Source organism: Fundulus heteroclitus, chromosome 10 (genome assembly GCF_011125445.2).
Source record: "Fundulus heteroclitus isolate FHET01 chromosome 10, MU-UCD_Fhet_4.1, whole genome shotgun sequence".
Taxonomy (NCBI): domain Eukaryota; kingdom Metazoa; phylum Chordata; class Actinopteri; order Cyprinodontiformes; family Fundulidae; genus Fundulus; species Fundulus heteroclitus.
The window spans coordinates 628,601-643,402 of NC_046370.1; the positions used below are offsets into that span (position 1 = coordinate 628,601).

A 14,802-nucleotide genomic window follows, 5' to 3' on the forward strand; every position below is an offset into this window, starting at 1 on the left:
TAGTTTATAAAAGTGCTCCATGCAGCGTATGAGCAAGTTTCACTTTTCTCCATAGCATCAGTCAGTCAACGAGTTTAATAGCACTGTAGTACTTTGTAGAACACCATCTGTAACACCGGTGCAACTCTATTAATTTGTCTGCAATGATTTAACCTACAACCACATTTAGTTTGGTCCTAAAAAAACACTTCAACTTAGGGAGGAAAGTTACTGTTATACAATCAGACTGCAGCTGCTGTCAAAAACTCTCTTTTTATTTGGTTCAGAGATAAAGAAAGGGAAAAAAATAGTGCCAGCATTGCGGTGGCCAGTCATAGAGGAGGAAGCCTAGTGGGAGAGTGGGTATTGATTTATTGTGATCTGCAGACATCATGAGACGGTAAAAGGAACACCTGCAGTTACCTTGACGGTCCGGCTGTTAACTCCCTGCTCCAGCTTTTGTCACATTACTTGTGTTGTGTCCTCATCCTTCTTGCATTGTTCCTTTCCTTAAATCCAAGAATTACATTTTTTCCAGAACTCCGGAACAAAAAGTGACAGTTTTATCTGGGAATGAGGAAAAATCTGTAATCATCACCTCTTTCTTTTTATCCACCTTTCCTCTTGTAATGATACTTGTAACAAACTTGCACAGAATGTCCTTTTTCTGAGTTTTCAACACATCCGTATATAGATAGATAGATAGATAGATAGATAGATAGATAGATAGATAGATAGATAGATAGATAGATAGATAGATAGATAGATAGATAGATAGATAGATAGATAGATAGATAGATAGATAGATAGATAGATATTTTTTCTGACAAAAAACAGATGATCACCATGAGAAATTTCCCGACAGTGCATTCACATGCACTAGGTCATCATCTATATAAGGTGCTGCCTTCCTGTTCTGGAGGGCAGGGCTCCACAGGATTTGTTGTGCCTCAGAAAAGGGATTTTTGAAGTGTCTCATCTTAAAATGGAAAGCATGAAAGGCTGACTGGGGTTTATTTTTCATTCATTCTAGAAAATAGGACGACGGATTACTTTTATATCGCAAAAACAAAAGTAAGATCTCCAGAACGAGTTATTCCCAATATCTGGAAACACGTAATGATGCAATGTGAAGGGATTTTGGTGGATGGCAGGCAGTGAAGTTTACAGTCTGACGTGCAGCCTCTCTCTGCTGTCTGCACAGCTGCTGTCCTGTAAACACTTCCCCTGCTTGGAAATCAGCTCCAACCCACTCCTTCCTTCTCTTTCCCTCTCAAACACTAATGCATCAAACAGAATAAACACCATAAAGTGCAAAACACAGCCTCCGTCACGTCCTCGCATAATCATTTGCCACTTTTTGATCCAGCGCGTGACGCAGAGGGATGTGTCAGTGTTACATCTTCTCTCCGTTTTGAAATGTGTTTATTTTCCGAGCGGCGGACTGCAGGGGAACGCACGCGAGGTTACAGTAAATGTTGTGAGAATGTGACAAAAGGATTTTCCTCGCTGATGTCAGTTAGTGTGAGCTTTGTGAGAACATTTCATATAAACAGTGGCCGGTGCATTGTCAGAATGGGTTTCCTGTGATAAAACATCAAACTTTAAAGCTTTTCTGAACCTTTTTCTAATAATATTCGTAAAAGCAAATGGCATTTTTTTTTTGTAAAAGTGGTTAAAACTATTATGGGAAGGCAGGTGTTCCACTTTGCACTGGTTCAATATGTAGACATCTCTGACTCATACATACTCTTGTGAAGTTGGACCTCCTTCTCCTAACTCCTTTATAAGAGCACCAAACTTCCTTCAGGTCAGAAGTTGCTCAAGCAGAGTCGAGAATTTCATATTCACTATTCCCTTTTAGTTCCATTTGTCTCTTAGAAACTATTTATTGAAATTTGTTTTGTATTTATTTCATTCAAAGCTCCCCTTATTCCTTCTTCAAAATGTTTTTGTTTCCAAATACGCTTTTTTCCCACCACTTTCCCATCTTTTTTTTAATCCTGTCACTTCCCTTTTCGTGGTCATTTTACCTCCCTGAATCCAACCCAATCTTTGCTTTCAGAAATCAGCTCAGAGAAGTGCATCTCTATACAGGTATGTACAGTATTTGTTTGCCCATTTTAGTCATATTCAGCGCTCAATGCAGAGAGGAGCACCAGGAACATTGATGAGAATTCATTATAATTGTGTTAAATCCTTTCCTTCCTGCAGAAAATCACAGACGTGGGCTGTATCTGCAGCTCAATCTGGACGGGAGCGTGACTGGAAGTGATGCTCAGACTTCTTATAGTGAGTACCTGATTGGTTAAAACTGTAAAACTAGATGAAACTAAAGATACCTGCACATTTCTTGGCACCCTTGGGGAAGAAAATGTTAAAACCATTAAAATAAATGAAGCTGTACTTGCAATAAAATAATTTCACATTGAAAAACCTTTAAAAAAAATCCAACCTTTAATTGTAATGCATTTATTGAATGGATAAAATGTTCCACATTAAGAAATAATTATTTTAAACAAAATTGCTGATGCCACTGGGTCTTTGCACCAATAATTCCCATAGTGGAAATTTAACCGAAGCAATTATTTAATTAATACTTCACTTTTCAAAGTTAATCAGACTATTTTGGGAACTTTAAATCAATAATCCAAGAATTTCTGTGTCTTGGAGCATAAATATGATATGATGCAGAGGTTCCTTTCTCTCTTTGTCACTCTTCAAAATGGGAAAGACATGACATTTCAGTGAGTAAAAGCTGGAAGCGCTGGATCAGGACCCTAGTTTATCTTGATGACGATGGTTATAGAGGTTAAAAATGATCTCCAAACCTCACTGCTAGAGAAATGGTGCAAAAAGTGGCCTCAGCAGTGTCTTTTAACGCTTCAGGGTTGCTGTTTTTTAAATTATTGTTAAAATGAGGCCCTTCAAACTGAGCTTGTTTGTCTTTTCCAGGTGTGTTGCAGTTGCAATCAGTGAAACAGGGTCATGTGGTCCTAAAGGGACAATCATCATCCCTGTTCCTCTGCATGGACAGCGCCGGGAATCTGAGGGGGCAGGTAAGACGGATGAAAAGCCAAACGTCTTTAACTTGTGACGTTTCTCTTGCGGCGATGAAACTTGAAATAGTTTCCACTCATTTCAGAGCGCCTATGAGGAGGCTGACTGCTCCTTCAGAGAGCTCCTGCTGGCTGATGGATACACTCGTTTCCTCAACCATGGGATCCCTGTATCACTGGCATCCAGGACTTCTCCAGATCGCCACTCACTTCCTTTCACAAGATTTTTACCTCTCAGGAATACTTTACAGTTCTCAGAGGAGCCAACGAAAACCCAGAACTTCAACATTGACTCGGATGACCTTTTCGGTGTAGGACAGAACACGGTGGTCAGTCCTCAGCTGTTTGTGGACAAGTAAAACACAGCGACCCAAAGAAATCCGAACTGTTCAGGATCCTAAACTCTGGTGCATGAATTGCTTCTAATTTATTATTAATGTTATTAATATTAATTGATTTCAGAATGTTTCAGTGAATTAATATTGACCTAAGTTATTTATTTATTTTGTTTTGTTGTTGTGAAGCTTATTTAAATTTTCATTGATTCTGAGCATTGTTCATATCCAAAATATATATATTTTTAAAAATGTGAATAATCTGGACCGCAGTTTCTCAGTTTCCTTCTCTGGGAAACTCCAACAAGCGTTCTGTGCAGTTCAAGTATTTTTTTTTCTTTTCTTCAGACTGCAGAGAAATTCTTGGTGCAAATAAAACTAACCAAAGATTATTATTTAGGTTGTTTGCATTACTGATGTACAGATGCAACCCTGCATGAAGCATTTTGAGAAATAACTAATTTAGAGGTGACCACCTTCCTGCACATCAGCGTGGAAATCCAGCCGACGTGAGAGCTGGACTGCCCTCTAGTGGATGAAACTAAGAATTGCACAAAGCAGGATAAGCTGAGGAGACATGGAGACAGTTTCTACATAAGCAACATGCATTGTGTAGAAAAATCCCAAATCACTGCTGCTCGGTTAATCTAAAGAGCAGCATGTGCGTACGTTTGTCCAAAGGTACAAATTTTAATGGAATTTGAAAACTCCTGTTAGAGGTCTGATTCAGGAAATCACCAAGGCAAATGTGTCAAATTAAATTGTAAAAAAGTCACAAAACTGTAAGAAACAAAAAGGAATAAAATCTTCTCATTATAAACCTCACGAGTCCTTTTCCCTGTTTTGCTCAGTTTTTTTTTAAAGAACACAACACAGACACATTTCCTTTTGGTCCGTCGTATTTAAGGTGATGGTTATAGAGAGCTTTGGCTTGGTCTTCCATTAACATCGACCATGAAATGATGCTGATGCTGCGTTGTTTTTGTCTTTTGAATGATGTAGCTTAGTTTACTCCAGCATCTCCAGCTCCTTCCATACTCACTGCCATATTTAAAAAGCAAATCTTTTATTGCAGTAGCATGTCATAATCGTAAAAGTATTTATTTATTTGTGCCACACACACGTCATCCTGTCCAGATGGAGCTCTGGCTGCCGCAGTTATGCCAAATATCTTTGCTCTACCAAGGGAGGCTTTACAGGTATAAAGCCTCCCTTGGTGCCCAACCCTTGATGATTTTATTACTGCCAGGGTATTATGTACAAAGCGATGCCAAACATGGCAGCGGCAGAGGGAAAGTGGGATAACAGGGACAGAGGGCAAGAAAAGGACAGAGACACAAAGCAAATGTATAGACAAAAAAATGACAAAACCCGACATCAACCTGCTACGAACACCTGTGCCTCAAACACCTGACACATAAATAAAGCAATTAAAGCAAGGCCACAGCTGTCTGTAGTCTGTTCTTTAGATTTTTTTTCTATCATTTATCAATGTCTGAGAAAATCAGATTAGTAATCCTTCAGTTTAGTTTGTAACGAGCATTAAGAATGGATTTCTATTTTCATGGGATATTGTAATAATATGACATGAGGTCCTTTTCTTTTAGCCACTGTCCATCAGGCAGTATGAGGAGCCCTGTTTCATCTTGCCAAACACACAGTATAGAGGACGCAAGGGGAGATAACAAAGAATAACACATTTTATGTTATTATGGACACTAAGTCTCCATAATGACCATTTGATGCCACCCATGTTATTTATTTGAGACCATCACAGACATAAACATGTAAAGTTTGCTGAATGCTACTAAGAGTTTGGCAGAAACTGATGGCAATAAACATGCTAGCTGAGTACTTTCCTCTGTGATGTCTTCTTTCCTCTGTTCAGGTTCATGTTCAGCACTTTGAATTGCCTTGTTACTGGAATGGGCTGTACAAATATACTCGCCTTGCCTTGCTGTTAACCGGAACATTTTAAATAAAATCAGGTGGCCTTCACCAGAAGGTAGTTATCCATAATAAGGGTCTAATTAACACAGCAATGGTTCAACACAGACACAAAATATGCTTTCTCCACTCCATCTCGACTCCCGGACCTTATTCTTTGAATAAATGAAAACATTGTTGCATTGACAAATTGGAGTTTCAGAAAGCTTAAACAGTGGAGATGTCAAGAACTGTGGCACCGCTTAATTAAATAATCATTATTTATCCCTCTCTGAGAAAAATACCCTTAAATTAAAGGCTGGACTTTTCTAATTTTGTGCAAAAAAGAGGAATCTACTAAAAGGTTTATGACACATCTTTATCATCAGAATGACCAACCTGTCACTCTGCTGCTACCGGACAATTATCAGTAAATTATCCCTTGAAAACAACAACAAATATAACTGCAACATCGTAGACCTAAAACGACATGATCAAATTCCCATAAAATATTTGAAAATTAGCATTTATTCCCCACACAGTTAAAACATGTTGATATATTGGCGGAAATCACACTGACGTCTTATTTTGCAAGCAGGGACCTGGATTTCATCCACCAAAAAAAAAAGAGAAAAAATCTAATTTCATCAGTTTGGACTTTACGGGATGTTAAACTGCCAAACTAAAGCGGTCTACGCCAGCAGCATTACAATAGTCTGCATACCTCCTTCTGCTCATCACGGTGATGCAGCGGAAAGTCTGATGAGCTGAAGTCAAACAGAGAAACATTACTGGAACGTTACCGTGTGATGAATATTTGGCAGTTAATGGGATTTTTCTCAACACCCCAGACATGAAACACAGGATCAGCAGCCTAAAAGTATTTATTAATTCATTTATTTTCACATTAACATAAAATTTAAAAAAAAAATACAATCATCAGTTGGTGAATAATATATTTGTCAACACATTTAATATCATATATTTTAAATCATGTTAACTGCCTACAGATGACACTAGCTGTCAGGAACATTAATAAAATAACATCTTTAATCAAATCAATAAGCTAAATAAAGCATAAAATAAAGGTATCTTTTGCCATAGAATAGCAAACCCACATACATAAACAGAGCATTTAATTAAAATAACAGACAAGCTTGGTTTCTGAGTACTTTTCACAAAGGAGCGTTGAGAATGTGGAGTCGGATCAGATCCAAAGTCTTTGTTCGGAGGCAGTTTTACTGCCGTTTGGCTGAGTTCTGGTGTGACGTAACAGTCATCATCTTGCTTGCACTTCAACCTTCAAGGCAAAAATAACTAAGACGTCATAGTTTTCAAGGCACATACTTTCTGAAAGTCAGTTTCATCTCAAGCTGGAAGCATTCCTAAATGTTAGCGTGAGTTATTTTTACACCAGGACCCTGAGAATAGAAAGCAGTTGGTTGTTTGAGCTGTTCTGTGGAAAAGGCTTATCTCCGGGTATATTTAGCCGGCTTGTTTGGCTAGAAATGATATTAAGCCAGTACAGCGATTTTCAGGAGGTATATAACTTCGATTGTCCGACTCAAGGTGTCAGATGGAGTTTACAGGTGTCCCTTCTGAGTCCTTTCACTTTTATTGCATGGATTAGCTTATTTACTTCCCGTGTCTTTGTCTAAGGGTGCCAAGAATCCCCGCTCTCTAAACCTGTGTGACTAGCGGCTCCCTCAGATACATGTTCCCTCCTGTGTACTCGGCCGTCTGGCCCGCACACAGTCCGCCAAGCAAAGTCCCGTTCAGAGGGTTGCAGATTCCCTCACTGGCATAAAATTCTGGATCCGGATCCCCGTCCCCTTCCTCGGTCTCCTCTCCTTCGGGCTCCTCATCCTCCCACAGGGACGTCTGAACATGCGTGTACTCGGTCCGTTCTTCGCATTCGGTCTCTCGGTGGTAAAAGTAGCTGAAGTTGGAGACAATGACGGGCACCGGGAGCGAGATGGTGAGAACCCCGGCAATGGCGCACATGGAGCCGACCATTTTACCCCACACCGTCGCTGGGTACATATCGCCGTACCCCACTGTGGTCATGGTGACAACGGCCCACCAAAAGCCGTGCGGTATGCTGACAAAATCTGTCGAGTGGTGGTCCGCTTCTGCAAAGTAGATGGCACTGGAGAAGATGATGACCCCAATGAACAGGAAGAAGATGAGCAGGCCCAGCTCACGCATGCTGGCCTTCAGTGTCTGACCGAGGATCTGGAGGCCTTTTGAATGCCTGGACAGCTTGAAGATCCTGAAGACCCTCACCAGCCTGATGACTCTGATGATGGCCAAGGATGTGGTAGGAGACGTATCATCATCTTTGGCCAGCTCAGTTCCCAGCGTGACAAAGTAGGGCAGGATGGCGCTGAAGTCGATGATGTTCATGACATCTTTAAAGAAGCTGATCTTGCTGGGGGCGCAAGACAAGCGCATGATGAGCTCAAAGGAAAACCAGCAAATGCACATGGTCTCCACCATGAAGAAGGGGTCATTGAAAACACTTGGTGGGGGAGGCATGTTCGCAGAAGAGTTCTTGACCGGGGAGTGGTACTCCTAGAGAGGAACAGACAGGAGATACAACAAGAGTCTGAAACATTTCCAGTATACAGCAGATAGGGTGGTAAACTGAGCAAAACTAACCAGATGAACGAGTTAACAGCAACAAAACATAACGCTAATCACAAAGATAGCAGTTAGTAGCATTAAAACGATCATTGTTTCTGGAGCTGAGGAGTGTTTTCACGTGATGTCATCAAACTTAAGAAAAACTTAAAAAAGCTTGAAACCAGTGGTCTGTTCAAGCCAGGAAGTAAAGTAAACATGGTAACCTACTCCTAAGGTTGAAAGTGTTCTGATCATTAGAAAATATTTTGATTTTCATAAACCAGCGACTTTTTAAGAAGAAGAGAAATGCTAGAAGCTGTCAGTTCATCAGTCAAGGTCCTCAATACTGCTGTCCTTAAAGTTGTTTTTTGATGTTTTCCTAGTGAAACACATGTTTAGATGTTTTAAGCAAATTTTCCAAGTGTCATCAAGATCTGCTGAAGACTGAAAATAACTCTTTGCATGAAATCCACAGTATTGAAGTAAGAAAACATCAAAACATGTAGGAAAGAGAGTTCTGTAAATAATTGTCACCAATAATTGTGACTTTCTTGTGTGCAATTTCTAAGCACCACCCTCATAAGCACTGAGTATATATTTCTTTATTTACCCTTTTTTCCCACATTCTTTAATACAAATATTTTTTTTCTTCCAAGTCTTTAGATGATTTCAGGTCCTCTGAGATATAGTGAGTAGACCTAATGACCAACTAGTTAGCTGGATTAATAATGCCTGGATTTTCATTCCTGATTACATGCACTTATTTGTAACACGGCTCTCAGTCTTAGTACTTTTTAGTCGGTCTGGTTCTGTAATCTGACTTTTTCACCAAAAAAATATTGAAAATATTCCAGAGATATTAGTAGCTGTCCTAAAACGGCTTAAATAATTAACTTGAGCATCTCCAATATGGCATCAGGGACCTTTGGGATTTGATGACATCAGTGAAAACAATGTTTATGCTAAGCTAGGCTAACTAGCGAGAGGTTCTCAGGTTTCATAGTTGGCCTACTGTACACACACCTCTGAACTGCATACACCACTAAGTAATCACACATCTATTTTCAAACTATACTCACTGTTCATCTACAGTTTCCTAATAAACTCTAGGCTACTGCAGTAGGTTTTTGACGATTAGCTTTAGTGCACACTTTTGGCCAGCTAGCTAAACGTGTTTCACGTTTGCCGCTTTCTGAGCTCTTTCTCTGACCACCTGTCGTTCCATCTGTCACATCATTTATCATCATATTCCTTCACAGGATGATATGATACTTGGAACATGTCTTAATCACCATCTCGCCAAGAGCATGGCGATAAATGACCCGAGTATTTAGAACAATATGTTTTGTATGCTACGATGGGATACGTGTGTGATATAAATAAAGTTTCAGAGAAGCTTAAAAGAAACGGGAGTATTGACAGTGACTTTCAGTAGCAGGTTAGTGACCGTGTTTATTACTAACGCTGGATATCTACAGTATGTGTTGATCCGCTCCATGGGCTCTCCTCAGACTAAATATAACCTCTTTAAGATCTCTAAGCAGAAACATGAGTGTCTTCCTCCGCCGCGCCTCATCCATCTACACCTTTATCGGTATTCCCATCTCCCTGTGTGGAACGCTGCCAGTGCAGTCAAGTGGGCGTACCGACTTGGACAGGAGTAAGTTACAGTAGTTTCCTGGCAGCAGCGGCCGTCTGGCACAGCACAACACTCCTGGAGGAATGTGTTAACATGACCCAGTGTATGCTGCTCATCCTGCGAGACCTTTAACTCATTGGTTTGAAGCCATTGGCGAGCTTTGGCTCACCCTTGCTCATGTGTACGGTCATTTGTGACCTTTCATTAACACACCTAGCTGTCCATTCACTCTCTCTATATTCTAGTTCCCAAGCAACACTCGCTGTACCCTTCCTGAATCCGTATCAGATTTAACAGCCGGCTAAAATAATCACACCCTGAGCTTCCCGCAGTCTTTCTCTGGTCTGCTTCCAGGCATATTGGCCAAAAGCTTCCCGTGCCAGTATTTTTCCTTCAAACGCACTGTAGCACTCTCCAAGAGAGTGTTTACCTAAACACCTGCTTCACATGGTATCACGTTTCCTTTGACCCAGATAGTCAAACATATTCCGTTAAAAACTCAATGCCCTGGTGGTTTGATATGAGGGCTGTTAAATCAGTGACATTTAACTGTGATGGTTTCTTCAGCTCAGGGACCATTTGCTATGACTATTAAAACGTGGACACATTAATAACTTTATTATTTAGGAGTAAGCCAGAGAGAGAATTACTTACAAAAGGCTTAATGGTGCTACATATTTGTCTGGACAAAGGGGTCTACAATGTTTGCAATCCAAAAGAGACATTTTTGCCCTGAAGCCATCGGGTTAAAACTCGTTTTCAGCCGCAAAAAAACCATGACCGTATAATTTTTTATAAATATACACTATAGGAAATTTGTTGTCATTTTTTATTTCTATTTGTAGGTTTTAAAATATAAAACTTTTGCTAAAACAGGATGGATATGTTTTCTTGTATCAGATGACTATATTTCTGGAAAACTATTAAAAAGCCATTAAAAAACTATTAAAAAGCTGTTGGACATCATTTCAAAGGGGACATATGGTATTTAGCCCTTAAATCCATTTTGTTGTATTTAAGGGCTTAATACATATTTTATGCCTCTAGAAGGCATAAAATATGAATATAGTCTGTCCAGGTGCTGTGTACATAAGTTTATATTCTCTTTTGGTTATAATCTTCAAGCTGTTAAGTTTTCTATTATCTTTTTTCAACAATAGCATCAAAGTATTTGCTGCAAACTGCTAAATAAGGTCATGGACTTCCAGCTAACTAGCCTCGCAAATCCACCATTTTTATTTCTCGTAGCGAGTCCGAGCTGAAGGAAGTGGATAAGTCATGGGTTGTTTAAATACATTACAAAAATGGCCGAACGTGGTGAAGTGGAATGTTTTGTGACCTGTAGGGGGGGCGGGGTTTAAAGTGCCTCCTTTAGATTTAAAGAGACGTTCCCAAAACAAGTCCCTCTCAGACGCGTCTCAGAATGTGGGCTGAAGAGGGGCAGCGTGGGGGTAAATTAACGATGTTTTCAGACTAAAGTGTTGCACGTCCACTTTTAGTTTTGGTTGCCTTTTCTTAAGTATGGAGACATATCGTACCTGCCAGGGTGACGTTTTGTACCCACTTTGAAAACCAACGATTTAAAGTAGGTTGTAATCTTCTCATAGTCTACAGCCAAAAAAAAAGCAGTAATGTGACTCCAATAATTAATACATACCAGAAAGAGATAGTTTAGAATTAGTTTGGATTGAGAAAGGGTCATAATCTGTCTAATGTCATGTGAATCAGCTGGTCTAAACGCCGATCCAAACCAAAGTCGCTGAAAATGGGGTGTAACATAAATGATGTTGCCTTTTTCGTCAGTGTTAAAATACGACAGTTCAGGATTCCTAAATAAAAGTGTTACCTCCATCTGGTACATGTTATCTATTGGAGTCACATCACTGTGTTTCCTTCCCAGAGAAGGAAATGACTTTAAATCGTTGCTTGTCCAGGGGATTATTAAACTTGCGCCTGCACACATATCATTTTGTACCCAAAAAGGAATAAATAAATAAAACAACCAAACTTTCAAAGAAACAACAAGGAGTAAAATCACCAGAACCTGGTTTATGTTTGTGGGTACAAAACGGTCTGTTTACAGGTACAAAATAGTAGCAGGAAGGGAGAAAACGAAAACGTGTTGGTGCTAAATGTGGCTTCCAAGGGGCAAATTTACCTGGAGCTGGAAAATAATAATAAAATATGAATATGTGAACTCAGTTCAGCAGATTCTTCACCACAGTGTTTGAATTTCAAGTGTGCAGCTATCTTGTCAGGGATAATCATTAGCTTATCTCGTTTCCATTTGCTTTTCTCTAGCTTTTAATGAAACGGTCTACGTGGATTCGTCACTGCATTTTTTTTTTTTTTGTAATGGTTTCTTATTCTTTGCTGTCCTCAAGGTGTAGCTTATTTAACTCAATAAATTCAATCTCTGAAATCAGGAATACGTATGACTTACTGATCATTTTTTAGACTACAACAATCTAAAAGCATGCCGAACCCGTGAGAAGGCCTGGCTACTAATCTTTTTTTTCCAACATGTGGGGGAGAACATTATGTTCCCAACCTCTTTCTTGAAGTCAGGCAGGGTTTCCAGGCAGAAGATGAGAATGGACACTACTATCACCATCACACTGATGATGGCGATGATACGCGCCCCAGACGAGGACTCGGGGTGCTCAAACAACATCCACAGTTTTCTCTGGACCTCATTGGATGGCAGGGGCCTCTCCTCCTCCTTAGGGAAGCCCTCGTCCTCCTTGAAGCGGTTCACGATGTCCTCTCCCAGCTCATAAAACATCAGCTCTTCCATGAAGATGTCCAGGGGTATGTTAGCGGGCCTGCGGAGCCTCCCCCCTGACTGGTAGAAGTAGAGGATGGCGTCAAAGCAGGCTCGGTTGCGGTCCAGGAAGAGCTCGTTTCGAAGTGGGTCAAAGTACCTGGATCTCCGCCTGGGATCCCCGAGCAGGGAGTTGGGGAACCGGGCTAAGGTGCGAAGCTGGGTCTCATAGCGCATTCCCGAAACGTTGATGGCCAGCCGTTCACTCAGAGCCCAGCCGTTCCTGCACAGAGGCCCGGAACGCCGCCACTCTCTCTTCTTCTCGTTGTCGCTCCCATTGTTCTCCTTCTCTCCCTTTTCCTCAACGTTGAGCTGGTTCTTCAGGTGCTTGTCCTTTTCCGTGTTCCCCTCGTTCCCCCTGCCTCCTTCTTCATATGGCTCTGGGTCCCCGCTTTCCATCCCTGCCAACCCCTCTCCTGAGACTTCGCAGAGCGACTGGACTTAAGAGTGGACCCGGTCTAAAACCAGAGGGATAAGTCCATTAAACTGGTGGCAGGGGTTACAGACGGCAACAGGATTAAATGGCAAAGCAACGGGTTTTGTTACAGTTAGTGAACATGGCAGGTTTTATGACAGATAACTGTTTTTTATTAATTTAAAAGAAAAAACAAGGGTAAAGCTGGTTGAGAGTTAGTGTGACAAGGAAGTCTACTCACTATTTTTGAAAGAGAGCTGCTGAAAGACACTAATGGGAGGATGAAGAATCACATAATTCGCCTCCTGCTGCTCATCAGGTAGTCTGTCTTCCCCCCTGTCATCATGTATGTCACATAAACAAAATCCCTGCTTGGCTGTCTGCGTTCAGCCGGCACGGCGATCCGCTGTGTCCAGCTAGACCCCCGGATCAGGCTGGTCACAACCTCTGCCTCCGGTTGTTTGCTCAAGGAACATCCAGGATCGTGCCCTGTCCCTCAGAGCACGAAATGTTTTAGGAACGCTGTCCTGTTGAAATTGGATCCTCCGTGAAGCCCTCCGCCTCCTCCCCGTCCTGTCCCCTCCGCTCCAGCCATGAGGCACGACAACCTTCAACCTCCCTATCAAATGACACCATTGCCCAGCACAGCATGGTGCTTTGGACCGACACGAGGCCCTGGTCGGATTTTAATCACAGCAAAGTTTTTGATGTTCATTTTAAAGCCGTCTGATTCATTTTAAAACAGAAAATGGTGTATGAGTTAATATCTGCACTGATTTTCAGATGATTCTGAACTTCACTTCGTCTTGCAAGCGTGAAGTTTGCTGAACTCTATTTTGCTGAACCGTGTACTCGACTCATATGAGAGGAAGATTAAGTTTTATTGGGTTTGGTTTTATACATAATGATCATATATGTGCAACATTATGGTCAGAAACCAGAATTGGAGTCTTTCACATTGACAAAACATTTGTCCAAATTGTTGTCTTTTCCCTGTGTGCGATTTTGAGTTTGATTTAGCTGAAATTACCACATTCCAGCGATATATGACGTTTTTAAGTCAAAATAAATATTCATATTTTACCAAATTGTTGTCAATATTAGAGCCATGAAATACAAAAATAAATCAAATATAATAGATTTACAGCTCAGCACGGTAAGAGACACGTGTCTTTGGCGAGATTATCAACCAGTAGAAGCTCAAAATGTCTTTATGTTTAACATTAGCATCTATTTCTAAAGGTCTTCAGCCCATTCAGTCTGTGAGTCAAACTTTGCCTCCAAAGCTTGATTTAAGTGTTACCCATAAATCAGGTTTCTAACTTCAGATACAGCTGCTAACAAGGATAAAAATGTTAATATATTTGAAGGAACGTTACATGGAAAATAACCATATAAACTGTCTAAGATAAAACCTAAAGAGTTACACAGAGAACATTTTTCTGATCCCAAAACTATTCATACCCTTGGCATATTAAGGTTTGAGCGATCTTTTAATTTCATCAACATGTAATCTTAACGTAATCCAGTTAGAGTCCTGAAGCTGATCAAGAATCTGTGGAGAGAGCTAAAGATTTATCGTCTTCCCACTTTATAGACTAATCACCAACATTAAATCATCATAATATCAGTGGAAACATTGTAAAAGCTGCTTAGTAGGGTTTTATTTCCTTAATGCAAATAAAGATTTTTCCACTGATTGTTGTTTTTGTTTTTTAGAAAGCACAACTAATTTCAATCATGACATTTTTTTAGTTAAACATGAACAAAAACTGCTTTTTATTGGTCTTTTTGACATTGATCATCTTAAGATAAATGTAACTTCTTAGTTGAATAAGAAAAAAACTGAAATACAAATCTGGCATAGGTATGAAAACTTCTGGCCTTAACTGTACCTTAATCGGGCAGTCTTATTCTAAATAATGGTTCTGCCATTTGCCTTTGCTGATTTGTGTTTGTGATTTAATGAAAGTGGAACACAAAAAAGAAAACTATAATTT

The 14,802-nt window shown here is 40.3% G+C and overlaps 2 protein-coding genes across 2 annotated transcripts; one reads left to right on the forward strand and one right to left on the reverse strand.

Annotated features, from left to right (window-relative positions):
* The first annotated feature begins 801 nt into the window (after positions 1-801).
* Positions 802-4,139, forward strand: fgf21 (fibroblast growth factor 21). Its single transcript, XM_021316839.2, has 4 exons — positions 802-2,076; positions 2,194-2,271; positions 2,935-3,038; positions 3,125-4,139. Exons 1-4 carry the CDS (start codon positions 1,926-1,928, stop codon positions 3,395-3,397), a joined length of 606 nt encoding a protein of 201 aa, XP_021172514.2. The 5' UTR covers positions 802-1,925; the 3' UTR covers positions 3,398-4,139.
* A 1,670-nt stretch (positions 4,140-5,809) lies between these two features.
* LOC105926654 (potassium voltage-gated channel subfamily A member 7) lies at positions 5,810-14,387 on the reverse strand. The gene is made up of 3 exons (XM_012863048.3): positions 13,044-14,387; positions 12,115-12,845; positions 5,810-7,873 (listed from the first exon to the last, which is right to left on the reverse strand). The coding sequence occupies exons 2-3, from the start codon at positions 12,784-12,786 to the stop codon at positions 6,980-6,982; spliced, it is 1,566 nt and encodes a 521-aa protein (XP_012718502.2). The 5' UTR covers positions 12,787-12,845; positions 13,044-14,387; the 3' UTR covers positions 5,810-6,979.
* Positions 14,388-14,802: the final 415 nt, after the last annotated feature.

What these genes read in the sequence shown, in the direction of transcription:
- fgf21 (XM_021316839.2), top strand. Translation starts at nt 1,926, where the DNA reads ATGTTTTTGTTTCCAAATACGCTTTTTTCCCACCACTTTCCCATCTTT. An exon ending in AGAAGTGCATCTCTATACAG is followed by an intron (nt 2,077 to 2,193) that starts GTATGTACAGTA and finishes TCCTTCCTGCAG; the next exon opens with AAAATCACAGACGTGGGCTG. An exon ending in CCGGGAATCTGAGGGGGCAG is followed by an intron (nt 3,039 to 3,124) that starts GTAAGACGGATG and finishes CACTCATTTCAG; the next exon opens with AGCGCCTATGAGGAGGCTGA.
- LOC105926654 (XM_012863048.3), bottom strand. Translation starts at nt 12,786, where the DNA reads ATGGAAAGCGGGGACCCAGAGCCATATGAAGAAGGAGGCAGGGGGAAC. An exon ending in TGCCTGACTTCAAGAAAGAG is followed by an intron (nt 7,874 to 12,114) that starts GTTGGGAACATA and finishes GTTCCTCTCTAG; the next exon opens with GAGTACCACTCCCCGGTCAA.